Raw genomic sequence first — 27885 nt, 5'->3', positions numbered from 1 at the left:
CTGCCAGTGGAGGAGGGAGGACAGGCTTAACATGGCACAAAGCCTGCTTTACCAGTGTGGCTTGAGGTGGGTGGACACAGCCAAAGTAATTTTTAAAAAAGCTGTTCGCTTGGGTTACTTCAAACAACTGTTTTTGCTGAAGTGGGAAGAAGCTGACCTTAGTGGGCTCACACCTTTTTACAACTCTGTCCTGGGAGCGTGGCAGATCTTGAAAGCTACTAGGGATCCTGCTGCTACTCCTGGACTGTGGATTTTTGAAGAGCCACTGTTTCATAACAGCTTCATTGTGGCTAAGACCCTGTTTTCTGCCAGCCTACGATCCGCCCTGACAGAAGCAGGATGTGTCAAGCTGGGACATTTACTAAAGAGCACACAGACATCCGTTGAGGTCCTGGGACAAATGGCGAACATCAGGTCTTCAAGGCTGCTGTCCAGAATCATAGAGGAGGTACGAGAATCCTTACCAGAGACCCTAAAAACTTTCGTTGAGAACTGTGCTCCTTTTGGTCAATGGGAAGACGATGGTGAGTATGCTTTCCCATCCTTGACTGTTGCCACTAATGTTGGGGAGTGGCAGGAGGGGGAAGACCAGTTCCTCTCCTTCGACCCCACCGCTGGAGGAGGTGGAGACAATGGGGGGGCAGCATACCATACATGTGTAAAGGTAAGACACTTAAGTTTATTGGAAGGTATGAAAGCGTCAAGGTGGGCTGAGGTTTTTGGCCCAGACAAAAGGCTGCAGGTCTCTGTACAAGCTGCCTGTTGCAGAACTGACAGCTGACCTCCAGTGATAGTACATGGGATAGTACCAACAGACACAAAGCAACCCGGATCCTTGTCACAGGAGGCTTGTCTTTTTTGTTCCCAGACTGAGACTTTAGCACATTCATTTATTCAGTGTTCTAGGTTGGTGGGTCTGTTTGATTTGTTAAGGAGGTGGTTTGGGGTTCTGGGGGAGGAGTTTTCACATGGAACGTTTTTGTTTTTTGTTCAGGTATAACTTTGAGTGGATGGCGATGTTTCTGGTTTGTGTCTAAGGTGTTGTCTTTTTTGTTTGTTTGTTTGTTTGTCTCCTGTCCCTGTGCTTTTAGGTTGCTTTTCTGCTTATGGGCGGCGGTAGTGAAATCTAAATGCCGCTTACCCTGACTTATGCACTAGTTTCTGTATGGTTTGGTAAGACGAAGAGGTCAATAAATGAGCCTTTTAAATTCAATTCTCTCTGTCTCTCTCTCTTTCTCTCTCTCTCTCTATCCCTCTCTCTTTCTCTCTCTCTCTTCATCATCATCACTCTATGCTGTTCCATCTCCTGTCAGGCTGCTGTGACTTTTGACCTCCTTGCTGTTTGTAATATTGTTGATCTGCACTCCAAAGTTGATTTTATGCAGATAAACCGTTTTATTTTTGAAGTTAAATATGAATAATATTATTATTGTAATGATATATAATAATGATATTAATAATTAATACAACCAGTTTGGTTGAATATCAACTCGTCTGAAACAAATTAATGTAGTTTAATTATTTCAGTTAGATGTTAATAAAACACATTTCAAATTTCAGTTCATTCTTTGGACTGTGTCACCTCAGTCTGCTGTGTGTGTGTGTGTGTGTGTGTGTGTGTGTGTGTGTGTGTGTGTGTGTGTGTTTTCAGAAGATAAGCCCATCTGTTAGCCCCTCCCCTTTAAATGCTCATGTAGCAGGTGGGGCTCGCTTGCTAGTTAACACACCAGTGTGTGCATGTGTGTGTGTGTGTGTGTGTGTGTGTGTGTGTGTCCGCTGACTATCAGTATTTCTGTTTTTGTACTTGTGTGAGGAAAAATTATTTTAAGAACTTCCATGTTCCTGCACATATATTAAAAATCCATAGTGTGTTTTTTTCTTCATAGTTCTACATGTTTAGCATAAACATGTGAAGTTGATTGTCTATGAAATCTTGTTTCAATCAATTTGGAAAAGTAATTGGTTTATTTTAGGGAAATACATTTTAAAATAAAAAACAAATTTATAACAAAACTTGTTTGAAAAGAAGATAAAACAATGTTTAACCTTTAATTAATAAAATACCAAATATAAGAAAGACCAAAAGAAAGATATTTTAACCCGTCATCATAAACAACATCTTGATTCTGTCTGGTTTCATATTTCATTCATTTCATTTTCTAAGTAAAATATTCATGTTCCAGTAGCTGAGTCGTGTTAAAACCCTGTTCAGTTTCCCTGAATATAGAAAACATTCTGCTGACAGTGATTGATTAATATGTTCTTTACAGTAAAACAACGTTTGAATTAAATTGATAAGAAAATACAAACTGTAATATTCTCACATGAAGATGGAAGTGTGTGTGTGTGTGTGTGTGTGTGTGTGTGTGTGTGTGTGTGTGTGTGTGTGATCCTGTACAGAGTGAACTATCATCTCAGCAGCTGTCTTTGGTCAGCAGTGTGAGTGTTTCTCTCTCCCTCCTCTATCTGACAAGAGACACTGAGGAACCAGACCCAGACCAGAACCCAAACCCAGGGTAGAGGGGTTCAGTGAATGTGGAGTGGAAGGTGTGGATGTGGATCAGTGAGTCAGAGGAAACTCTGTAGAAGGACAGAGAGCCAGCAGACCAGTCCAGATACACTGCTACTCTGTCAGAGTCAGAGGAGGAGAGGGAAGATATGTTTGTTTCTCTGTTATTGTGCCGGGCAGAGTAACGTTTATCAGAGCAGAACAGACTCCAGGACTTTTCATTCCTTCCAATCCAGCAGTCAACACCCTCTCCTCTCCTCCTGATTCCTCTGTAAGTCACTCCTATAGAAAAATTTCCTTTCCTCTCGACCTCCCAGTAACAGCGACCAGTCAGACCATTTCTACACAGCAGCTGATACCAGCGGTCAAATCTCTCTGGGTGATCAGGATATGGCTGCTTCTCTCTCACCATCGTCACCTTTCTGTTGTCTTCAGACAGGAGGAGCTTTCTGTGTGTTGTGTTTGGGTCCAGAGTGAGTTCACAGGCATCTGATGAGAGAACAAGACACAATACAGCAGCAGATTATCATCTAATACAAGTTTCATGTTTTCAAGTTTTCGTTTTATTAGTCATATGTAGGTTAACACAGGGTCTACAATACAATGAAAAGTGCTGGACGAGAGTCAGGTCAGCTCAGCAGTAAAAAAGAAAAAAGAGAAACAACAAAATAAGAATAAAATAGAATAGAATATAGAGCAGTATACATATGTAAAGTGAGATCTATGTACATAAAAGTAACAAGTGTATTGCACAGAGGGTATGTATCAGTACTGGTTGAATAGCAGCAGTCCGTGAATAGCAGCAGTCCGTGGACTAGTGCAATTTTTATCTAAATAGTGTAGACAAGCAGGTGAGCAGAAATGCAATGAGGGGTACCTAATTTTATGAGTCCAGAAGCCTGATGGCCTGGTGGTAAAAACTATTTTTAAGTCTGGTGGTGCGTGCAGCCATGCTCCTGTATCATCTACCAGACGGTAGCAAGGAGAACAGTCTGTGTGCTGGGCGGCTGTGGTCCCTGATGATACTGTGTGCCTTCCGCAGGTACCGCTGGTGGAAGATGTCCTGAATGGCAGGGAGTCCGTTGCTGGTGATGTTGCTGTGCCGCTTTCACTACTCTCTGTAGTGATTTGCGACTGTGGGCAGAACAGTTTCCGTACCAGACTGTGATGCAGCCGGTCAGCAAGCTCTCGATGGTGCATCTGTAAAAGTTTGTGAGGATGCTGGCGTTCATACCAGACTTCCTCAGTCTCCTCAGGAAATAGAGCCGCTGGCGAGCTTTCTTGACAACGGTGTCTGTGCGTAGGGTCCAGGAGAGGTCTTCAGAGATGTGAACTCTGAGGAACTTGAAGCTGCTGACCCTTTCAACCAAGGCATCACCAATCAGGATGGGAAGGTGTCTACCTCCCTGCTGTCTCCTGTAGTCCACGATCATCTCTTTTGTTTTACTGACATTGAGAGAGAGGTTGTTGCCTGTGTTGAGGGTCGGTGTGGCTGCCGATTCTCACCACCTGGGGCCTGCCCGTCAGGAAGTCGAAGATCCAGCTACAGATGGAGGTGTCCAGTCCCAGATCGACGAGCTTAGTGACAAGTATTGAGGAAATGATGGTATTGAATGTCGAGCTGTAATCGATGAAAAGCATTCTCACATATGTATTCACTTTGTCCAGGTGAGTGAGCGCGGTGTGAGTCGCCAAGGCGATGGCGTCATCCGTGGCCCTGTTTGGTCTATATGCAAACTGGAGAGAGTCCAAGGTGTCAGAAAGGGAGGAGCAGATGTGGGTTTTGACTAGCCGCTCGAAGCACTTCATGATGAGTGATGTCAGTGCAACAGGGTGGTAGTCGTTTAAACAGGAGGCCACTGGCTTCTTGGGGACAGGAACGATGGTGGATGCTTTGAAGGAGGTGGGGACCACGGACTGACTCAGGGAGAGTTTGAAGATGTTAGTGAACACCTCTGCCAGTTGATCAGCGCACGCCCTGAGAGCCCGGCCTGGGATGCCGTCCGGCCCCGGAGCTTTGCGGGGTTGACACTTTTAAAGGACCGTCTCACGTCGTCCGTTGTTAGGGTCAACGTGGCAGCTTCCCCGTCCACAGGTGGACACGTGGCCGGCGATATATTGTCCACATCGAACCGAGCGTAAAAGGTGTCGAGCTCATCCGGGCAGAGGGGGGTTGTTGTTTCTCTGTCGGGTTCTGCACAGAGCCCCGGTGCGCTTCCCTCTCTTTGTTTTCCTCCGTCGGACACAGGTAAACAAAAGACCCAGGGGAGTACGTGGTCCATGATGTCAAAAGTCAGCTTAAAGTCCGAACTGGCTGACAATCGTAACTCCAAAAGTGTTTGCCGATCATACTGAATGAGTGAAAGTACCGTATGTGCAAAAAGAACCAGTAATACAAAGTTTGCTGAGTTGACACTCTCAGGTCTCACTGCTATTGTCAATGCGGCCATCGCAGGGCGCACCGGACTAGCCCACCTGTTGTGTTTATTATTTGTTGATTTATTAACAACTTGACTGTTGATTATTTATTGATTTAAATTACAAGAAAAGGCAACCAACCTCTGATGGGGCTTACATAAGGTTTAACAATTAGGAAAATATGATGAAGAGACAAATAACACAAATAGGTTTAAAATGATAAATAATGATAATAATAATAATAATAATAATAATAATAATAATAATAATAACAACAATAATAATAAAATACATAATAATGATAATACCTATACACAAACATATATACAGTACACGTGAATAAAAAGATAAATATTTCACAACTTATTTAATAGTTTCATTATAACACATGATGTCATCTTCATTCAGTAGGATGTGAATGAATGGACGTCACATACTGCTGTGTGAATGGACTTTCTATCTAAATAGTTGAATGTGTGTTGATTTGTTTTCATGAATCAAACTAAATACACACTTACATTTCCTCAGACCTGGTTTCAACCTCTGCTCTCCACCATGGTCCACACTGGGGGAATAAACAAAGTCAGACCAGCAGATTCTCTTTGATGATGGAAACATGGACATTTAATAACCTTCAATATGAATGAGTTTCCATACAGCATCAGTCACAAGCTTTTATTCCAGCTCCAATGCACAATATAGAGGAGCTAGTCAAACTTTGGAATGATAAATGCACAACTATTCTGGACTCTATTGCTCCTATGAAAATGAGGACCTCCAAGCCAAAGTCTTTGCCCTGGCCTAATGAGCACACTCAGACTTTAAAAAGACAGTGTCGCAAAGCCGAGCAAAACTGGAAATCAAATAAACTGCAGGTCTGTTACGAGATCCTAAAAAGCTTAATGTGCACCTACCAGAAAGCCGTTAAAGACGCAAGGATGGCCTTCTTCTCTGAATTGGTCTCCAAAAATTGTCACAACTCAAGGGTGTTATTCAACACTATTAATCGTGTTGTCAGCCCCTCCTCTCATGTAGTTACTGAATGTTCCCCTATCAAGTGTGAAGAATTTCTCACATTCTTTAACAAGAAAGTTGCTGACATCAGAGCTCAGATTGTTCTCCCCACTCAGTCCATTTCTGTCATCCCTCTCAACAAGGCCACGTTTGACAGTTTTGAGCCCCTATCTCTTTTCAAGTTTCAGAAAATTGTTACAAGTATGAGGTCAACATCTTGTTCTCTTGATGTGCTTCTACTCACCTGCTTAAAGAGGTTTCTGAATCTGTTGGTCCCAGTATTCTTTATATTATTAATAGCTCCTTAACTAGTGGAATTGTTCCCTCCAGCTTTAAACATGCTGTTGTACATCCTCTTCTCAAAAAACACAGTTTTGATCCCGCAGTTCCAGGCAACTACAGGCCCATCTCAAAACTTCTGTTTTTATCGAAGCTATTAGAATAAGTAGTACTCATTCAATTGTTGGATTTCCTAAATGGAAATAAGGTTTTCGAAAAGTTTCAGTCTGGTTTCCGGTCTCTGCATAGTACAGAGACAGCTCTAATGACTCTAGCTCTAGCTCTAGTCACTAATGACCTCCTTTTAACCGCATATGCGGGGCATTGCTCTATTTTAGTTCTTTCAGACTTGAGCGCAGCATTTGATACTGTTGATCATCAGTGTTGGGGATAACGCGCTACAAAAGTAACGCGTTACAGGTAATATATTACTTTTAGCAGTAACGAAGTAATATAACACGTTACTAATAGGATTTCAGTAATATTATTACAGTTACTATGTCAAGTAATGCGTTACCACCCGAAACACACCATGCGCCGGACCGCCACCGCCACTGGCAGAAAGTCAAACCAAACCAGGAAGAAAACAAACGCAGTTTGAATGCAGACTAGTTGCTTAGATTGAACAGCGCGAAGCTAATCAATATGGCAGATAGTACTAAGATGGAAGACAAGACTGTAACTGCTGGACCCTCTGCAAAACAAAACAAGAACCCTTTAACAGAAGAGGTTCTTTGGGACCTTACGTCAAAACTTCTGCAAGGAACTTGGGTGTGATTTTTGATCAGGACCTCAACTTTGAGGAGCAGGTTAAGAAAGTTGTTCAGACTTACTTTCTTCAATTTAGAACTATTTCTAAAATCAGAACATTCCTGTCTTTTAATGACTTGCAGAAAGTTATTCAAGCTTTAATATCACTGTCACTCCCTTTATACCTGCCTCACCGAGAAGCAAATCCAAAACGCTGCTGCCAGAATGCTAATGGGTCTAAAGAAACGAGAGCATATCACCCCTGTCCTAGCATCCTTGCACTGGCTGCCTATACATTTTAGAATTGATTTTAAAATTGTACTTATCTCTTTTAAAGCACGACTTGGACAGGCCTCAGACTACATTTTAGATCTTTTAATTCCTTATTAGCCTGATTGTAACCTGAGGTCTGCAGGAAAGTCTCTCCTAGTTGTTCCTAGATCTAAATTTATTTCAAGAGGGGATCTAGCGTTCACTGTCAGGGCCCCAAAACTATGGAATGCGCTTCCCAAAGAGTTCAGATTAGCTAAGTGTGTATCGACTTTTAAAACACTCATAAAGACCCACTTTTTAGAGGTTAGGGTTAGGGTTTAGGTTTTTCTGTAAACTTTTATTCCATGGAAGTTATCATTTGTCATTTTATCCTTGTTTTTATCTGTGTTGAATTTTCACTGTTTTACTACTGTTTTATTGTGTTGGTTTATTATTCTTTTATTGTGTACTTTGTAACTTCTGTTTTGAAAAGTGCTATATAAATAAATGTATTATTATTATTATTATTATTATTATTATAACTCCTGTTAAACATGAAACAGTATTCCTCATCTTCTCAGTGTGACAGAGAAAATGTGTGTGACTCTCAGCCTTCTAGCAGACGTTGCCTCTCCAGACCTGAGAGAGTCCAGTCTCCAGTGTGGATCCTCCAGTCCAGCAGAGAGCAGCTTCACTCCTGAGGCTCCTGGATGATTGTAGCTCAGGTCCAGCTCTCTCAGATGGGAGGGGTTGGAGCTCAGAGCTGAGGCCAGAGAAGCACAGCCTTCCTCTGTGAGCAGACAGCCTGCCAGCCTGCACACACACACACACACACACACACACACACACACACACACACACACACACACACACAGCAGTGAACAACTACATGCTGAGTTTTCTTCCAGTGAAATATAATTCGTTTTTTAGTGAGCATTGCTGGAGTTTTGTGAAAACTTTTGTGTAAACTCCCTGACTAAAACAAGTTAAAGCTGGGTAGGAAACTTTCTTTTTGTATCATTTGGTGAAAATGTCATAACAGCCTGTGAGCTATCTAGTTCTGACCAGCCTGCAAACAACATGATCTCACACAAATACGTGAAAAACGGCGATTTAAGTGCTGTGGACACGTATTATGGGAAAATAACGTTTCTCCACCACAAACTGAATTACGTTCCCCTGCCATGAATTTAAATACGTCCCAAAGGTTGGTTAACGGTTAAGTTTAGGCAAGTAAAACAACTTGGTTCAAGTTAGGGAAATGGTTTGGTCATGGTTAAATAAAAAAATGTAAATGTGACGTACAATTGAAATGTCCTTTGTAAACGCTGGGAATCAAACCCCACGGATATTGAAGGCAAACACATACGCCCGTCCACCACCCCGACCCCAACTCCCTTACTGGCCACCGTGCAGCTTCAATGTGACACTACTTTCTGCTTGTAGTCCTGTCTCCTTCACGTAACCGCTTCATGCTGGGAAAACGTAAATTTAACACTTTTTAACACGTAATTTGCTGTTAACAAGTCGTGTTCATTTCACGTTTTTCTGTGAGATCAGTCTGCCTGCAAACTGCAGAGAGAGAAGAGATGAGGTGAAACAGCCAGAATCCAAACTGAATACTGGGACTGGAATAACTTATTTTCCCCACAAAGACTGTTCATCAGCAAGGAGCCACTTTTAGCTCGGTCAGCAGTGTTAGCAGCTGCTGTAGCTATGGCTTTGACACTGTGGGAGCTAATACATGTGTGACAAAAAATAATGTTTGCCTGCGAATATTTCAGTAACAACTAGATTGAGCTAGCAGAGCTGTGTTTTGTGTAAAAGGTTTGTATTAAGTTTTCCCCTCTCATGCAGCCTGAGCCTTATTTGGAGGGAGGAGTTATAGTAAACCAACAGTATCAAAAGAGCTCAGTATTTTAAAAAGCCCACTGCAGCATCAGAAAGCACACTACAGTATCTAAAAACACGTCACAATATCACAGTATCACAGGAGACACACTGCAAGTTAAAAGGTCCTCCCTCTCTGACCCAGACCAGCTGGGCCGAGGCAATGAAGGTTATAGAGAGCATTCAATACTTTAAAATTCTTCCTCAATTCTCCAAAGTTGCCTAAAGCAGCTTTAAATGTTAGATTTTCTCATTGGTACACTGCTTTGAAATGAGTTTTGATAATGCAGTTGAATGCTAGCAGAAAATGTAATTGTTACCAACACAAACAGTTGACATAATGATCTGTGTTAGTGTTTTCATTTGATTCAGTTCAACACTTCTAGGATCAAAGATTCTTTAAAGTTCTTTCTGGTATTTTAGGTCTCAACAACAAAGGCAGAATGAAGGGAATATTATCAAGGAAAGTTATTAACAGGACATTTTATTTTATTTTATTGCAAAAGGTTGGTACCACAACACAAATCATGTAAGAAGGAAAATCCTCCAGACACTGGTGATTTTCACTGATCTTACTCTGTAAGTAAAGCAGGATTTAAATGGTCATGTGTTGACCAGGTTGAGGAATCCTGACCTGAGAGTTTCCAGTCTACAGTGTGGACTCTCCAGTCCAGCAGAGAGCAGCTTCAGTCCTGAATCCTGCAGGTCGTTGTTACTCAGGTCCAGCTCTCTCAGACTAGAGGACTGGGAGCTGAGAACTGAGGCCAGAGCTTCACAGCTTCTCTCTGACAGCTGACAGACACTCAGCCTGAAGGAGAATTAGTGATGAAGACAAACAACAACTTTAAAATGTTTGCTTGAGCTTTATTCAATCTGACATAATTAGGAGAAATAAGATTTTTATCAAAGTTGATTCCTTAATGATTCCCTCCCAACTGTCTGATTCCTTAATTATTCCCTCATTCCTTTCTTAAATATTTTACCATTATTGAACTTTATCACATCTAAACATACTGTCAGTCAATCAACTGAAATATTGCTACCAATTCCAGTTTTATTATTATTTTACTCACAATAACCTGAACCCTATCACGCATCACATAACTGAACACACACACACACACACACACACACACACACACACACACACGCACACTCACGCACACACACAGTTAGATTTTCTTTGATTGATGTATAGTTTATTTATTGTTTATTATTGAGAATTGCCTTTTCCTGTTTTTCTACACAAGTGTTTTCTGGAAAAGAGAGCCAAGCTCTCAGTGTAAACTTCCTGTTTAAAACAAGATTCATGTTAGATAATCGTTATCTGCTCTGATGTTAGATATGATATGAGATTTAATTTTAGCAAAAACTGCAGCAGTCACCACTCCAAACTGTTGCTCCAGTGATCTGCTTTGTGCTTTCATTTGGTCAGTTTGGCAGTTCTTGGATCAGTTTGCTGCAGAATCTTATAAATCCTTTTTGGTATTTTAGGTCTCAACAACAGAGACAGCAAGGAGGGAAATAATGAAATATCCTGATAGAAAGCAGAAAACAGTTCATAGGGGACAGAAAGTAGAGTGAAAGGTTGTTACCACAATCACAAGTAAAGCAGGATTTAAATGGTCATGTGTTGACCAGGTTGAGGAATCCTGACCTGAGAGTCTCCAGTCTACAGTGTGGACTCTCCAGTCCAGCAGAGAGCAGCTTCAGTCCTGAATCCTGCAGCTCGTTGTTACTCAGGTCCAGCTCTCTCAGACTAGAGGACTGGGAGCTGAGAACTGAGGCCAGAGCTTCACAGCTTCTCTCTGACAGCTTACAGACACTCAGCCTGAAGAAGAGTTAGTGATGAAGAGAAAAAACAACTTTAAAAATGTTTCTATATGTTCTCCTCGGTGTTTAATTGGTAAGTCTGAAATGAAAGTGGAGATAATAAAGTTACTACCATAGAATGTGGCAGGAAAATAGGATTTTTGGTCACAATTTTGAAATTAAAACCCTTAATGAACAGACATTGTTTCTTGAGGAATACCAAGTATCAAAATGAAAATATATATTTAGAATATATTTAAGAAGGAATCAGTAGTAAATGAAAATTCAATTGATGTGCTTTCCCAAAATGTTCTGTGATTTATTTTTTGTTGAGATAGATTAATGTATCTCTCTTAAAGGAATAGTTCACCCAATGAAAATTCTGTCATCGTCTACTCACCCTCATGCCAAATGAAACACAGGTGAAATTTGTTAGTCCATATAACACAAAGGGAGGCTGCCAGCACAACTTGGTAGCAGCCTTCTCCAAAACAACTGAAGTCAATGGGGACCAGTTCTTTAGAGTTCCAAAACAAAAACAGCCAAACAATCACACTGTGAATAGAAAGACCTATACACCATTATTTGTTGCAAATCAATCAGCTGTAGTTAAGATTTGCACTAAATTATGGTGTAAATATACTGTAGGTCTTTTTGGAACTCCCCACTGGTCCCCACTGACGTTAGTTGTTTTGGAGAAGGCTGCTATGGAGTTGTGCTGCAGCCTCCATGTGTGTTATATGGACAAACTTCACCTGTGTTTCAACTGGCATGAGGGTGAGTAGATGATGACAGAATTTTCATTTTTGGGTGAACTATTCCTTTAACCTCTGTGCGCAGTAGGTGGGATTGCTTTTTTATTCCCCCTCGTACGTCCACGTACAAGGAGTGGGTGAATTTAGTTTGCCTGAGCAGTATTTTGTTTATATTTTGTGAGCCGGTGCGTTCATATATATCCCCATTAGCCACTGTTCGCAGCGGGCTGAGTTGCTTTGTGTTGCCTATAGTGCAGTTTTGAATAGCTTATTTACTGCTGGCTGCTTGATAATAGCATGGCTTCTCAGGCATGTCGTTTCTGCGGGGCAGCCATGGACCCGTGCGACGGTCACCGTGAGTGTCCTTCTTGTTTGAGTAAGGCTCATTTGTTGGATGATGTGGAGAGTCTGTGTCTGGCTGCAATTGACTTGCCTCTGGAGGAAAGGGCCCGAAGGGCCAGGGTAGGGGAGCATTCTCCCCATACTGCGGCAGCTCTATCTTCTCCCACCCGTGGTAGGGAACGGGAGCGCAATCCTGAACGTCGTTCTCGCAAACACCAACAGGGGCATTCTCACGGGCATAGCAAGAAACGAGCCCCGGAGTGTGCCTCTCCACCATTGCATAGACCAGCCCTACTAGTCGCCATTCATGGTCTGGCAGACAGGGTGAGCATGATCGAGGCTCAAAACCAGAGGGCAGCTCTGCCAGAAGCAGATTGTTCGGCGGGGACCTCCCCTGGGGACTTACCGGCATACCAAGAGGCACGGGCAGAACACCCTGATTCCATCTCCCTCTATGCACAGGGTTCTCTCTTGGAGGATGATGGACACCTAGAGGTTGCTGAGAAGTCAAACTGTCTTAGTTCATCTCACCCAGGGGGGTATGCATCTGCAGACGATGGTACTGAGGAGCCCAGTCCCAGTGATGTGATATCTAGGGTTCTGAGTGCTGCTAAGATTATAAGGCTTGCGTCCCCAGTTAAAGCTCCTAGTTCATCAGAGGGAGTCTGGGCTGGCATTTCGCAAACCCATCCCTCAGTGGCTATTCCTACAGCTGAGGATTATTGTCAAATATTGAAGAGGTCGTGGGGGGGTTCCTGGCAGTGCCCCTCAGTGTAATTCAGGCTGCAGGAGGTTAGCTAAGGCAGGGTACCCGCCTGAGGCTGGCTTGGGTGATATGCCACCAGTGGAGAGGGAGATGGCAGCTTTAACCTCTCTTGGCCCGGACAGGGTGACTGCTAACCCACGCTGCCCTTGGAAGGAATGTGACAAGACAGACCGCTGGGAATGTGGGACCTACAATGCAGCCGCTCGTGCGGCTCGTGCAGGGAATGCACTCACTATCCTATTAGCAGCTCTCAGAAGGACCGCTAATACGGGTGACCAGGACACCAGGAGTTTATAGATGCTGCCCTGTCTACACACTCCCAACTTACCCGTGACGTCGGTTTGGCTATGTCGTCAGCCATGATGACTCGCAGGCAGATTTGGCTGGCTCAGACAACCCTCCCTGAGAATATCAAGAGGGAACTTACCAACATGCTTGTGGTGCCGGGGCGGATGTTTCACTCAGACTCACAGAGTGTGCTGGACAAAGCTGAGCAGTCTCTGCATACTCAGGAGTGTGTGCAACGCACATTCAGTTGCCCTATGATGGCAAGGCAGAGACTAACGGGCCAGCAGCATCCATACCAGGCTGCTTGGGGTTGTCAGGAGTCTTGGACGCGTGGCAGGTGCCAGAGTTTGGGCGCCCAAGGCTTTGGCAATGCTGCTGGAAGGCCGCATCAGCAGCAGCAGGGGTTCCAGCCCTGACCCACAGCGAGAGGGGCTCCTCAAAGGAGACCCCCCCCAAGGGTCCAGGGACCCAGGGGGGGTTCTGCATAGGAGTGGTGGGGCAGCTGCCAGGGTTCAGTCCCAGCCATGCCTGGACAGCTGGGAGAAGAAGTTATCGGACCCCTGGGTATTGGCTACAGTCGCAAGGGGATACAGAATCCAATTTCGGCGGCAGCCCCCACCTTTTTCCATGGTCCGTATGACATTGGTCAGGGACCCAGTCCAGGCAAAAGTTCTGGCCGAGGAGGTTGCGACACTTCTACAGAAGGGCGCAATTGTGAAAGTAATTCCCAATGAACAGCGCACTGGCTTCTATTCAACGTATTTCCTTGTTCCCAAAAAAGATGGTGGGCTTCATCCCATCTTAGACCTCCGGTGTCTGAATATGTACATAAAGGTATTGCCTTTCAAAATGCTGCACACAAGGCACATCCTGGAGTCGATTGAGCAAGGGGAGTGGTTCACCACTATCGATCTCAAAGACGCCTATTTCCACGTCCCCATTTGTCGGGAACATTGGCAGTTTCTGCGATTTGCCTTTCAGGGGCAGGCTTAAGAATTCAATCCTTCCATTTGGTCTCTCCCTGTCTCCGAGGGTTTTCACCAGGGTGGTAGCAGCCGCTCTGTCGCCACTCCAGAGGGCAGGCATAAAGATCCTGCCATACCTCGACAACTGGCTGGTCTGCACCCCATCTCGCGAACAGGTCGTGCAGAACACCGAGAAGGTCTTAACCCACGTCCAGTCCCTCGGCTTCAAGGTGAACTTGAAGAAGAGCAACCTCGAGCCGAGGCAGGAGACTGGGACTTTTCCTGAACTCGCTCACAATGAAGGTGTCTCTTACCCCTCAGAGAGTAGCAAGGATTCTGGCAGTCCTACGCAGTTTTTTCCTGGGCAAACGCCTGGGCAGACTTCTGGGGTTGATATCGGCAGCAGTGGTGGTGATTCCGTTGGGTCTTCTCAGGGCTCGGTCCCTGCAGAGGTGGCTGAATGCTTTCAACCTCCATCCACAGAAGGACAGGCGTGTGAAGCTCCGGATAACGCAGTCATGTGATCGAGCTCTGCGCCCATGGCGGGACTGCAGGTTGTTCACACAGGGAGTCCCCTTAGGCAATTTGTCTTCAAGGGGGACGCTGGTGTCTATAGATGCCTCCCTCCTTCATACATGGAAGGCATGTCCTTGTGAGAACGGACAACTCTTCCACTGTGTACCATGTCAGTCATCAAGGGGGCACAAAGTCTCTGCGTTGTCTCAAGGTAGCACCGAGGCTTTTGTTTTGGGCCTTCCCACGTCTATGAGACCGAACGATGACCGTCACCATCTCTTGTCGCTCAGAACGGGCTGAGGCGTTCCAGGCAAGAGGAAGAGGCATGTTCACTGGATGCTTTATAGACTACGGGTCCAGCCTCTTAAGGTCAGTCACATGACTCTGTTGATATAATGGTCTCGAAGATAGGTAGAAGGATGGCATCATTCAAGGTGAAGACCATGGTGACGGTCATCGTTCGCTCTCATAGATCCACAGTTATGGACATAACTTACGTTACATATAGCTGGAGAAGCCGCGCACACACCTCTCCACTGTCGTGACAGTTATTACGCACATGTTTTAGGTACATTGTTTTCATCAAGGCAATGTCGTGGAGATATTGGCTCATAATAAGTGTCAGGAAATCCAGAGAAGAGCCTGCGACTTTTCCTTTTTGTATATTTACGTAATAGTCTGCATGTTGTCTGCCAATGAGGCTTAAATTGTACATTTTTAAGTCAGCATACTCGTTTAAACCCTGCGATCTAATGACTGCATGTTATGCTGTGTAGATGACTGTGTCACTTTGATCTTAGAGCTGGTTCCAGAGACAATTTCAGAAGAGCTATCCTATGCACAAAATGATAAGACATGCTTTTTCTAGGTTGTAAATTCCGTACGCAATCAGCAGGTGTTAACGGCCACCGCCTCTTGATAAATCACGTCCACTGCCAATTTCCATAAATCCCTCCCTTTATTTTGCGCCCCAGCATTGGAACACCCACAAATGCATATGCAATTAGACCAAACTGCAAAAAACAGCACACACAGATCAACCCATGATTTCAGGCGAAAATGCCCTGTGCGCCATCTTAGTAGATCAGAAAATTAGGTTTTAGCACCCGCAATGCGATTTGCGGTGGAGCAAACATTTAGTAGATCCGGGCCTAAGAGTCTAACGGCCCCACAATGTTACATTTTGTGGAAGCGTCTCTGCTGGGAATCGAACTCGGATCTCCCGCTTGAGAGTCTGCAGTCTAACTGGCTGCGGGCCACGTGACCCAGAAAGTGGAATAGGCCTACAGTGCAACAGACTGACCGGCCGACAATACCATCCATAGAGCCCCTGCTGTTGCGGGGCTAAAAATGAATATGCCAAGTTTATTTATTTAGCCCTTTATCATAAGCATGTCTCAACAGGCTTAACATACCATATCATGTCATATACCATCCTACATCATGTACATACTTCATAATATACTACATCATATACATGTCAGATACCATCCTACATCAAACTCACTCACGGGCGAGTCTCCAGTTCACCCGACCTGCATGTGTTTGGACTGTGGGAGGAAACCCACACAAACAGGAAGAACATGCAAACTCCACACAGAAAGGACCGGGGTTGAGATTTAAAGACCTTCTTTCTGTGGGGTGACAGTGTGGTTCAGTGGTGACAAATGTTAGGCTTTTATTTTGAAAGCAGTGTTATTCTGTCTATCTCTGGCTGTTGGCTAATTGTTATGGAGATGTAATGAATCACCAGCTGGGTAAGACTTCATGGTTTCAGGATAGTTGACATTGCCAACAGTTACAAATGTTATGCTAAGTTACAGTGAATCCATAATTCTACAACAATTGACTTATGTTGTTGAGTTATCAGTTAAATCTGTAACTGTGTCGGCTATCTGTGGTAATGACTTGGTCAAGAGAGTTGTATATTTAAATCTATAGTGGTTATTTGACACTGTCTGCTACAAATAAAATGACTCTGCTACACAGATACGAAATGAAGGAATCATTTCTCTTCTAATGTTTTAGTTTGATGTTACATTGCCATAACATGTAGACTATCAACTGACAACTTGAACAAATTACATCATATGGATCCTGGAATTTCACTTTATCAGTTGTCACAATGTAAGAGGTTGCATCTGGATGACTAGTCTTTAGCTGTCTGGATAAACTGTTCCAGTGTCGTGGTGACATAATTTGTTTAGCAGTGTAGTTTGTTGGGCAGTTTCATGGCTCTGATTATGAAGCTGGATCAGAAGAAACCTAATTCTGTAAAAATCCAAGATTTCCATTACAACAAAAGTGAAAATAATAGAAAATACCTTCAACTCATACAAAATGCTGCTGCTAGAATATTAACTACGACTAGAAAACTCGATCACATTACACTCATTCTGACCTCTCTTCACTGGCTCCCTATTCAAGACAGATCTGACTTCAAGTGCTTCTGCTGGAAATCTCTACACGGCTCATGCTGTTATATTTATCCGACCTCATCATCCCTCATGTTCCCCTCGTTCCCTCCGATCGCAGGACGCTGGTTACCTTACTGTCCTGAGAATCAAGAAGAGATCGGCAGGCAGCAGAGACTTTTCCTATCGAACTCCTTATCTCTGGAATCAACTTCCTCTTGTGATTAGGGAAGCTAATTCTTTGGAAGTATTCAAAGCCAAACTCAAAACCTCTCTGTTCTTACTGCCATTCAGCCAACCCCAGCCAGTCCAGTTCAGGACTGACACAGTATTATTCTCTTACTTTAGTTCAGACAGCATTAATACAGGAACCGGACACTGTGTAGCGCTGCCTGTTGGTCTGTCTGCATCATTACACTCTCTGTCTGTCTGGTGTTGGCCCTTCCATTGTTTTCTTAATAATGTTTTCTTGGAGTTTCTCCTTTTCTTCACTGAGGCTCTAAAGTTGGTGCTGCTGCTCAGCTCAGCTACGTAGGTTAGGTCAACCTGTTCTGTTTTTCCAACCTGCTGTTTTGTGTCCTGTGCTTTGTTTTGTTTCCTTGTGTTTTATTTTGTTGCATATTGTATTGCATCATTTTGTTTTGTGATTGATTGTTGATTACTTAGATCTATGGAGGCTTGTTCTGTGTAAAGTCTTTTGAGACATGCTGTGTGATGAAACGGCTATAGAAATAAATAAGACTTGACTTGAAAAACCTATGTAAAAAACTTTCAGTGCTTAAAATTGCACATTCAGGAATCCTGACCTGATAGTCTCCAGTCTACAGTGTGGACTCCCCAGTCCAGCAGAGAGCAGCTTCAGTCCTGAATCCTGCAGGTCGTTGTTACTCAGGTCCAGCTCTCTCAGACTAGAGGACTGGGAGCTGAGAACTGAGGCCAGAGCTTCACAGCTTCTCTCTGACAGCTGACAGTCACTCAGCCTGTTAGTGATTAGTGATGAAGACAAACAACAACTTTAAAAATGTTTCCATTTCCTCCTCTGTAAAAACATCACATTTTGTTAAAGTTAATATATAGTTATCTATCCAACTAAAGAGCTTCTCTCTGACAATTACAGACACTCAGCCTGAAGAAGCATTAATGATGAAAATGTTTTTTTGAAAATATAGCCTATATTTTTTTCTTCTGTAGAAAACATCCTGTTTAATATATTTAATCTGTCCAGTTATTGATGTACCTACAAAGATTTATTGGAGGCTTTGACCACTGGCAGCAGCCTCAGAAGAGCCTCCTCTGAAGCAGAGTATTTCTTCAGGTCAAACACATCCAGCTTCTCTTCTGATGACAGTAAGATGAAGACCAGAGCCGACCACTGAGCAGGGGAGAGTCTGTCTGTGGAGAGACTTCCTGATCTCAGGTACTGTTGGATCTCCTCCACTAGAGAACGGTCATTCAGCTCATTCAGACAGTGGAACAGATTGATGCCTCTCTCTGGAGAAGGATTCTCCCTGATCTTCTCCTTGATGTACTGGACTGTTTCCTGATTGCTCTGTGAGGTACTTCCTGTCTGTTTCAGCAGGTCTTCTAGGAGATCCTGATTGGACTGCAGTGAAAGACCCAGGAGGAACCGGAGGAACAAGTCCAGGTGTCCATTTGGACTCTGTAAGGCCTTGTCAACAGCAATCCTGTGGACCTTTGTTGCAGATGTTTTGCTGAAAAACATCTGCAGATTTTTGAAAGTCAGTCTTGGCATAGGCATTACATTCTTGTTGCTGTTGATGAGTGACAGGACCACATGAACAGCAGCCAGAAACTCCTGAATGCTCAGATGGACAAAGCTGAACATCTTGTTCTTGTCTTTGTCCTTCTTTGGCCGGTCCTGCTCTTTAAAGATCTCTGTGAACACTCCTGAGTACACTGAGGCTTCAGTGAAGTTAATGCCACACTCTTTTAGGTCCTTCTCATAAAAGATCAGGTTGCCTTTCTCCAGCTGGTGAAAAGCCAGTTTAGCAAGTGACTGAATGTACTGTATGCAGTTTTCTGCCCCATACTTCTCTTTGGTCTGATCGATCTGAAACACCAGGAACTTTGTGTACATCTCAGTCAGGGTCTTGGGCAGGTCTTCTCTCTCACTGGTTTTCAACAGATCCTCCAGAACTGTAGCAGTGACCCAGCAGAAGACTGGGATGTGGCACATGATGTGGAGGCTTCGTGAAGTCTTGATGTGGGAGATGATTCTTCTGGCCTGCTCCTCATCTCTGAATCTCTTCCTGAAGTACTCCTCCTTCTGTGGGTCAGTGAAGCCTCTCACCTCTGTCACCATGTCAACAAAGTCTCCAGGGATCTGATTGGCTGCTGCAGGTCGTGTGGTTATCCAGAGGCGAGCAGAGGGAAGCAGTTTCCCCTTGATGAGGTTTGTCAGCAGTACTTCTACTCTGGTTGACTCTGTCACATCAATAGAGCGCTTTTCATTGGCAGTGAAGTCTAGTTGAAGGCGGCTCTCATCCAGTCCGTCCAACACAAACAGGAGTTTGAATTTACTCTTGTTGTAGTTTTTGTTTCCTGACTTCTGTAGTTTTGTGAAGATTTCATTAAGAGCCTCCTCCTTGATGTCTTTGGTTTCCCAGATACATTCGTGAATTAGTTCTGCAAAACGAAACCTTTCTCCCTTCAGTGAATTCAGCTGGCGGAAGGTGAAGGGGAATATGAGATGAACATCTTGATTGGTTCTTCTTTTAGTCCAGTCCAGGATGAGCTTGTGCACAAGGAACGTTTTGCCGATTCCTGCAATCCCATTGGTCAGTACTGTTCTTATAGATCTGTGTTTTCCAGAAGGGTGTTTGAAGATGTCGCTGGGTTTGATTGATTCCTCTGTGTCCGCTGGCTTTCTTGATGCCATCTCAATCTGCCTGACCTCATGCTGGCTGTTGATGTGTATGTCACCTCCGTCTGTGATGTAGAGCTTTGTGTAGATATCATCCAGAGGTTTCTGATCCTTCCTCTCTAACCATCCTTCTTGTGCACACATAAAACTGTCCTGGAGGTTAGATTGGAGGTTTTCTTGGTACCATGTGATGAGTCGTTGAGGCTCTGTTGTTCTCACCAGCAAATCTGTGTAGAACAAAGTAACATCCATAAAAAACTAAACTAAAAGTAGTAGACAGTGTTCACCGGACACCTCTTTCATAGCTAGCAGCACAAAACAGATGCTTATGAGACAAAACCATTTCAAGCTCAGTGTTTTGTTTTGTTTTTTGCTGAAATTTGGTGCTTGGAGAATGATATTTTCTCACTGTCAACATCAATACATCCTTCCCTTTGAAATAACATAAAATGAAGGCAACATTGTGAAGAGAGGCGTCCTGTGGATGTTCAGCCTCAGTGGAACAGACAGGTTGTAGTATCAGGCAGAGCAGACTGTGGATAATATTCTTGTATTCAGATATTGCTTGAAAGGTACAGCACCTAATTAATTATGGGTTGCTTTCACTCACAACACTTTTCACTAATTTCCAGGGAAAGCTTTGATGAATACACATGCTGTTTTATGCACCCCAGCTTCACAATCACACATATACACATTTACACCTGGGAGCTGTGCAGTACAACCACAGTCTTCTACTGAGCAGCTCCACTGGAGCAGTTGGGGGTTCAGTCCCTTGCTCAAGGGCATCTTGACAATAGCTGTTAAAGGAAGAGGAGAGCATTACTGATTCACTTTCTCAAGCAAGATTTTCTAGCCAGTTCAGGGATTTGAACTGCCGACCCTCAGGCCACAAGCCCAATTCTGCATCTTTTACTCAAATAAATCGGTGCTTCCAGGAGCTGTGATCTCAAGTAAAAGAGGAGGATTAAATAAAACCTCAATTATTGTAACAGCCACACCAAATGGTCAGTGACAAGGAAGCAGCCAGGACGAGCCAGAGAATAGCTTTACCTTCAGTCTGACTGCTGTCAGTGGGAAGGTGAGGAAGAGGAGCAGACTGTGGTTGAATGGAGGAAGATCCTCTGTTCTCTGAAGTCTCCCCGACAGTACTGACATCCCCTGAGAGAGAGAGAGAGAGAGAGAGAGAGAGAGAGGGAGAGAGAGACAGAGAGAGAGAGAGAGAGACAGAAACAGAGAGAGAGAAGAATGTTTCAAGGGCTTGAATTTAACACTAGCCAACCAGCCAACAGCTCCTGTGCATCCCACAACTCTTTATGCTGAAGGCACTGAAGGGACTAAACATTCATCATGTTTAGTATCCATCTGAATCTCTCACATAAGCAAACTGTCTTCCTCTGTGCAGTTCCTGCTGTTCCTGGTCCTACTGCCATCTGAGGCCTTGTGGGTCTGATTGAAAAATAAAGTTATCTGAATCTGAAATGATGCAGTTTGCACTCTATATAAATTGCTGGTATAAAATGTTTCTGTCACACTTTACTTGACAGTCCAATGTTGAGCTTCTACCTCTTATCACGTGACTGTAATGTGGCACTAAAAGGTTACTGAGTTTGATAGTGATACTCATAACTGTGAAACGTCTGTATAGATATTCAGTGTCTGGGCCAGGGTTAATCTTAGGGTTGGGGTTAATGTTAGAGATAGGGTTAGGGTTACATAGTCTGTAGAGATGGACCAAATAGACAAGTGACACTTTGTTGAACATCTACTTTTTGTCACTTGATAGTTACTTTAATGTCAGTGTTGGACTATCCAAATAATGCGTTATCAGTGCTTAATTATAAATGCATGAGACATTTGTGTCTTTTCTTTTAGTATTTTTATCCTCCCATGACTTACCTTCGGGTCCTGAGCTGTTGTTTGACAAACTCTGCTCTAGATCATTCCTGTTGATCTTCATTAAAACCTTCTTGGTCACCTCCAGAGTGTTTTCGCTGTAGGTCTGCACCATCTGATCCACTGTGTCCAGCCTGTCTGCCTTCTCCAGTCGGCTCTTTGGGATGGCTGGGAAGCCTTCCAGGATGTCATCCTGCTGCAGGAACCATCGGAAGCTCTTGAAGTCCTCATCTCCCAAATCATTCAGTGTTTCCAATAGCAGTTCTTTAACTATCACCATCGTTGCTCCCTGGTAAATTCAATGGATATTTTCAACTCGTAGGACAATTATGCATTTATACAATTATGCAGGTACCACTGGAAGCTCTTGAGCACATTGTCTCTCAAATCCTCCAGTGTTTCAAAGAGCTTCTCTTTAAGTGTCGCCATCGTCGCTCCCTGGTAAAGTTCGACAATATTTTGAACTTGAAGGACAAATTCCCCCACTGGGATGATACCAGTGTTATAGATGTTCAAGTAATTTGTCAGCCAGATCACAAAAGGTAATTGATAATGTAATTGGTAATATTTGTTCTATTGTCTGATCATATATAACCCTTTGGTACAAACACACAGTACTTGTATATGTATGAATTTCTTCAACAAAGTTAGAGCAGGGTGATTCCCTTTTCCTCTTTAACATTCCTTTTATTTCTGTGAACTGGTTAATATTTTTATCTTTTATTTCCTGGCTGTAACTCTTTCCAGCACCATGATGCCAGTAACTGGAATGAGCCACCTGATCTGAACATCACATGTTCTTGTTGCTCTGTACACTGGCTGTAAGTAAGTACTCTCTCCATTTGACATTTTGCACATTGTCTTTTGGGACAAAATTAGTTCAAACTACATGAATCTAATCTGGTTGAGTAAGTAAAAGCAAGTAGTATGTCTTGTGATATATAAACTTTATGTGAAATGTGAACTTAACAGAGGCGAGGAGAATGAACAGGACAAAAATAATGCAAGCATATACTAGTCTCTCTCTCTCTCTCTAGTCTTCCTTTTTCAGACATGTAGGTCTTGTAAGATTTCTTTATCAGCCAGGTCACACAAGTAATCGGTAATGTAATTGATAATGTTTGGTTCATTTTGGCCCCAAAGGCAAATGTTGGAAATCTGAGTACAATTAACTAATGAATATCCACGTCTGTGAGCATCAAATACACATCTTGAAATATTTCACAACATCATCATAGACACATTCGTACAGTTTTACAAATACAATGCAATTCCACATGGTTCATGTATCAAACATGTGTAATGTTTCCTGGTAGGATCCTTACCTGGTGAACTCACATCCTGATCAAGTCAAACAGACTTTCTGCCTTCATCTGTAGAGGAAACACTGACAGACTTCAGTCCTGGTGTCTGTGTTCTTTTGATCTGAGGCTGCTGTCACATCCTCATAACTTCACTACCAAAGTTTAGAAACGTCATTATGACAGTAAACCAGTCTAACCTTTAGCCAGAAACCAAGTCTGAGGTGGAGAAATCACAGATCAGGAGGTGTGGCTTTAATGTGTCCAACAACATCATCCACAGTGAAATAAAGAGTAGTCCTAGCACAGAAACATAATGCATGGAGGACAGGGCTGCTACAGGGTTGTGAGTCCAGCCCAAAAATGATGCTTAGGCCTGAATTGTAGTTTCATTGTTTTTGTTTCATTTTCTCTATTTATCGGATAAGATAAGAAAAACAACATGAAACTGTGTTTCATTTGAAAATTATGAAAACCAAAATCATAAAATATAATTTCCTATGTGAATACAGCCTCTCATGACCTGCAGCAGGCAGGACAATGTACTGTTGTGTTTGATGAGATGCTGCCCTCTGCTGGTCTCAACTGGTTATAGGAGAAAGCACACAGCACATTTCTACTGGAATGGTGTAAATGGGGCTAAAATAAATATTTCACATTGGTAAAACTTGTTCATTTTTAGCTCACATACCTCTAAAGGCGTTCATGGATGGTCAGCCACCAATACTGGAAGCTCTGGGGAGCCGCAGTCAGCACCGCTCACTTTCAGTGTGAAATCTAGTCCAAAAAAAAAGAAAAGAAAAAGAAACACAAAATCACACTGAGGACTTGGTAATGTAATTGGTAATATTTGTTCTAATGTCTAATCACATATTCCCCTTCCTTAAAAACACACAGTTGTCTCAGATGTCTGACTTCCTCTGAGTCTTCACTTCCTCTGCACTTCACTGAGTTTCTGCCCAGGAAATCTGCTGTCAGTCCTGTATACAACTCCCCACCTGGAGACAGAGAGAAATGGGGGAGTAAAAGGAGGGAGGGGGCAAGAGAAGGAGGGATGGGTTAGAGAAGGAAAAGCGAGGTAGCAGAGAAGAGGAAAGGAAAAGTGAGAAAGGGATGAGAGTGGATGAGGAGAGGAGAGGAGAAGTCAGAACACACAGTGGTTCCCTGTTTTCACTTCCTTTATTTCTGCAAAACAGGTATGAAAGTCACACTTCCACTTCTAGCACATAAACGAGCGCAAACAATATATATAAAAAAAACTAGTAATCCTGCTGAACTGTTTTTAAGTGAATCGCTTTCTTTATGTTATTAAACCAACAAATGTAACATTGAAATCCAGTCGGGAGGATTTTGGTGTTACGCTTGTTCAAACTGAAAGGTTTAATGACATAAAGAGAGCGATACTACATGTGAAAGCACAGAGGGAGCAGTTTTAGTTTGCTTTCTCTACTGTAAATTTACTATGGAAGTCAGTGAAGAAAAAAGCCTGCTGAAACGTCACTTGTTGTAACATGTTGTAACAAAGAAAGATTTTAAGCCTTCAAACAAATAACACACTTTGCAAAAGGGTTTTGTGCTAAATGGAGTGTAACTCAGTATTAATGAAACTGACGAACTGATGAAAATGGTGCTGTTTTGCTCTTGGTGTACTAACAGTGGTTAAAATTAAAAGTTAGTTTTCAGACCAGTTCAGATTTCCTCACATTTTACCAAGGAAATAAAGTGTGACAACAGTCTACTTGTGGCCTGATGTTGATCCAATCTGGCAGCACTAAAAGTAATACATGGAAAACATGTCAAACATGACATCGTCATGTCATCGTCAACATCATCTTAGAAAAGGTTCATTTTGGCCCCAAAGTCACAAATTTGTAAATCAGAGCACACGTAACCCTAATTATTCAGATTTCCAAGCATCAAATACACAATTGGAAAGACTTCATATAAATCATATAAAAATATACTATACAGTCACACAAAACAATTCCACATACTTCACTTATCAAACATGTGTAATGTTTCCTGGTAGGATCCTTACCTGGTGAACTCACATCCAGATCAAGTCAAACAGACTTTCTGCCTTCATGTGTAGAGGAAACACTGACAGACTTCAGTCCTGGTGTCTGTGTTCATTTGATCTGAGGCTGCTGTCATTTCCTCATAACTTACTCATAGAAACGTCAGTCTGACATCAGAGTTGTGGCCAGAAACCAAGATCAGAGGAAGTGGTTTTAATGTGCGTCCAATACATGAGATACAACATCATATACAGTGAATTAAAGAACAGCCTTAGCACGAAAACATACTGCATAAAGGTGGGGACGTTTCATCACATGTACGTTTTACTAATTAAATACAATATTTTAAATATATTTTATCAAAGTTTTCGGCCTCTGTGTTGCCAAAATGTAAGAATCAGATTTATTGTCCAAGTCAGTTTGCACATAGAAGGAATTGACCTGCTCCCATAGGTCACATTTAACATAAAAGTAAAACAAAATTGTAAAAGAACAAGAATATGATTATTATCTGCCCCAATATCTGTTGTGGCAGATAATTATAAAGCATAATATCAGTTTACATTTTTGTGCAGATGATACCCAGTTATACCTGTCCTTTAACCTGAACGATGTAGAGCAGCTGGTTATCTTACACAGTTGCATACATGACATTCAAAGCTGGATGTCCCTCTATTCTGTTTTACAGCTGAATACTGATAAATTGGAAGTGATTATTGGTTCTCCCTCAATCAGTCCTGATATCCATGGCCACCTTTTGGCTCAATATCCACAAACGTTTCCTCTAACTGCAGAAATCTTGGTGTTACTACTATTACTACAATTACTCTTGCTGTCACTACTGCTAGTACTTCTTCGAGTAATATCACTGCTAACACTGAAGCTACTACTACTACTATTACTACTACATTTACTGTAACAGCTACCAGCTGCTACATTTCCAGTAGAAATGTACTGTGCTTTCACCTATAACCAGTTAAGACCAGCAGAGGGCAGCATATCATCAAACACAACAGTACATTGTCCTGAGGCTGTGTTTACACAGGAAATATTGTTTTATTTATTTTCACATGAAATACAGTTTCATTTTGTTGTTTTTTTATTATTATTTGACCAAGAGGCAAAATAGAGAAAATGAAACGAAAACAATCAAAATTAAACTATAATTCAGGCCCATGTATCATTTTTGGGCTGGACTTAATTCAGTCTAAATGTGCTCTAGGTTGCCTGTAACAAATGGCATGCCATCACTCTGTCAGAGTAGATTTGTACTCTGACTACAAATGATTCACATTCACAGAGCACAAAATAATACAGCTTGATTTGGCTTTTGGTGGCTTCTAAAGAAAAATGGACCCGATGATTTAAGATTTGATAATTCAAAGAGTCTTTTTTGAACTTGTGCAATGCCCAGACATAGTTTTACAGGCGTTTCTTTTCTGATGTATCTCTATGGGAGATACATTAGAAAAAGCCAGATGACGTCACATGACTCGCAGTTCTGAGCTTGGCCACAAATGCCAAAATCGGCACCCAGCTGAAGACAGTCAAATCTCTCTGGGTGATCAGGATATGGCTGCTGCTCTCTCACCTCTGTCACCTTTCTGTTGTCTTCAGACAGGAAGAGGTTTCTGTTTGCTGTGTTTGGGTCCAGAGTGAGTTCACAGGCATCTGATGAGAGAACAAGACTCAATACAGCAGCAGTTTATCATCTAATACAGTTTATTGTTATTTTATTAATAACTTCACTGTTCATTATTGAAGAGTTTCATTTTTGTGAATAATTATTCACTGATTTAAATTATAAGAAAAGGCAACCAACCTCTGATGGGGCTTACATGAGGTTTAGTACAAGTCAGTAAAGGTATAGTCAGGTATACCTGACGAAGGTCGCTTGACCGAAACATTGTGCCACTTATTAAATTCTTGTAAGTGAAGTCAGTGTGCGGGAGTCTGCTGATTTGTACTTGTCTTGCTCCTCCGACGCACCTGGTGCATACGGTTGTGCAAAGATCACCTTTTTGTTTAACTTACATAACAATTAGGAAAATATGACAGAGACAAATAACACAAATAGCTTTAAAACAAATACATAATAATAACAATAATACTAATATAATAATAATAATAATAATAATAGTGATACATATACACAAACATATATAGACATAAATAAAAAGATACATATTTCACAACTTTCTCACAAAATTGAACAGTTTCATTATAACACATTATGTCATCATCTTTATTCACAGTAGGATGTGAATGAATGGACGTCACATACTGCTGTGTGAATGGACTTTCTATCTAAATAGTTGAATGTGTGTTGCTTTGTTTTCATGAATCAAACTAAATACACACTTACATTTCCTCAGACCTGGTTTCAACCTCTGCTCTCCACCATGGTCCACACTGGGGGAATAAACAAAGTCAGACCAGCAGATTCTCTTTGACGATGGAAACATGGACATTTAATAACCTTCAATATGAATGAGTTTCCATACAGCATCAGTCATAACTGCTGCTAGACATTAATCAATACTCCTCATCTTCTCAGTGTGACAGAGAAAATGTGTGTGACTCTCAGCCTTCTAGCAGACGTTGCCTCTCCAGACCTGAGAGAGTCCAGTCTCCAGTGTGGATCCTCCAGTCCAGCAGAGAGCAGCTTCACTCCTGAGGCTCCTGGATGATTGTAGCTCAGGTCCAGCTCTCTCAGATGGGAGGGGTTGGAGCTCAGAGCTGAGGCCAGAGAAGCACAGCCTTCCTCTGTGAGCAGACAGAAGGACAGCCTGCACACACACACACACACAAACACA

At 42.5% G+C, this 27885-nt stretch overlaps 1 protein-coding gene and 1 long non-coding RNA gene across 2 annotated transcripts; both read right to left on the bottom strand.

The window, feature by feature from the left end:
• Positions 1 to 472: 472 nt before the first annotated feature.
• Positions 473 to 22035, bottom strand: LOC144537844 (NACHT, LRR and PYD domains-containing protein 3-like). Its single transcript, XM_078284551.1, has 11 exons — positions 21754 to 22035; positions 20908 to 21015; positions 18212 to 20081; positions 17777 to 17950; positions 14390 to 14667; positions 13978 to 14205; positions 13372 to 13611; positions 12113 to 12333; positions 3981 to 4540; positions 3668 to 3868; positions 473 to 614 (listed from the first exon to the last, which is right to left on the bottom strand). The coding sequence occupies exons 1-11, from the start codon at positions 22028 to 22030 to the stop codon at positions 473 to 475; spliced, it is 4299 nt and encodes a 1432-aa protein (XP_078140677.1). The 5' UTR covers positions 22031 to 22035.
• A 4593-nt stretch (positions 22036 to 26628) lies between these two features.
• Positions 26629 to 27855, bottom strand: LOC144539502 (uncharacterized). Its single transcript, XR_013504991.1, has 3 exons — positions 27685 to 27855; positions 27435 to 27481; positions 26629 to 26740 (listed from the first exon to the last, which is right to left on the bottom strand). It is a non-coding gene; the product is annotated as an uncharacterized LOC144539502 (long non-coding RNA).
• Positions 27856 to 27885: the final 30 nt, after the last annotated feature.

The sequence above is a fragment of the Centroberyx gerrardi genome, chromosome 7 (assembly GCF_048128805.1).
Source record: "Centroberyx gerrardi isolate f3 chromosome 7, fCenGer3.hap1.cur.20231027, whole genome shotgun sequence".
Lineage (NCBI taxonomy): Eukaryota > Metazoa > Chordata > Actinopteri > Beryciformes > Berycidae > Centroberyx > Centroberyx gerrardi.
Note: the sequence above shows the minus strand (reverse complement) of the source record. Positions and strands in the feature narration are given on the sequence as shown.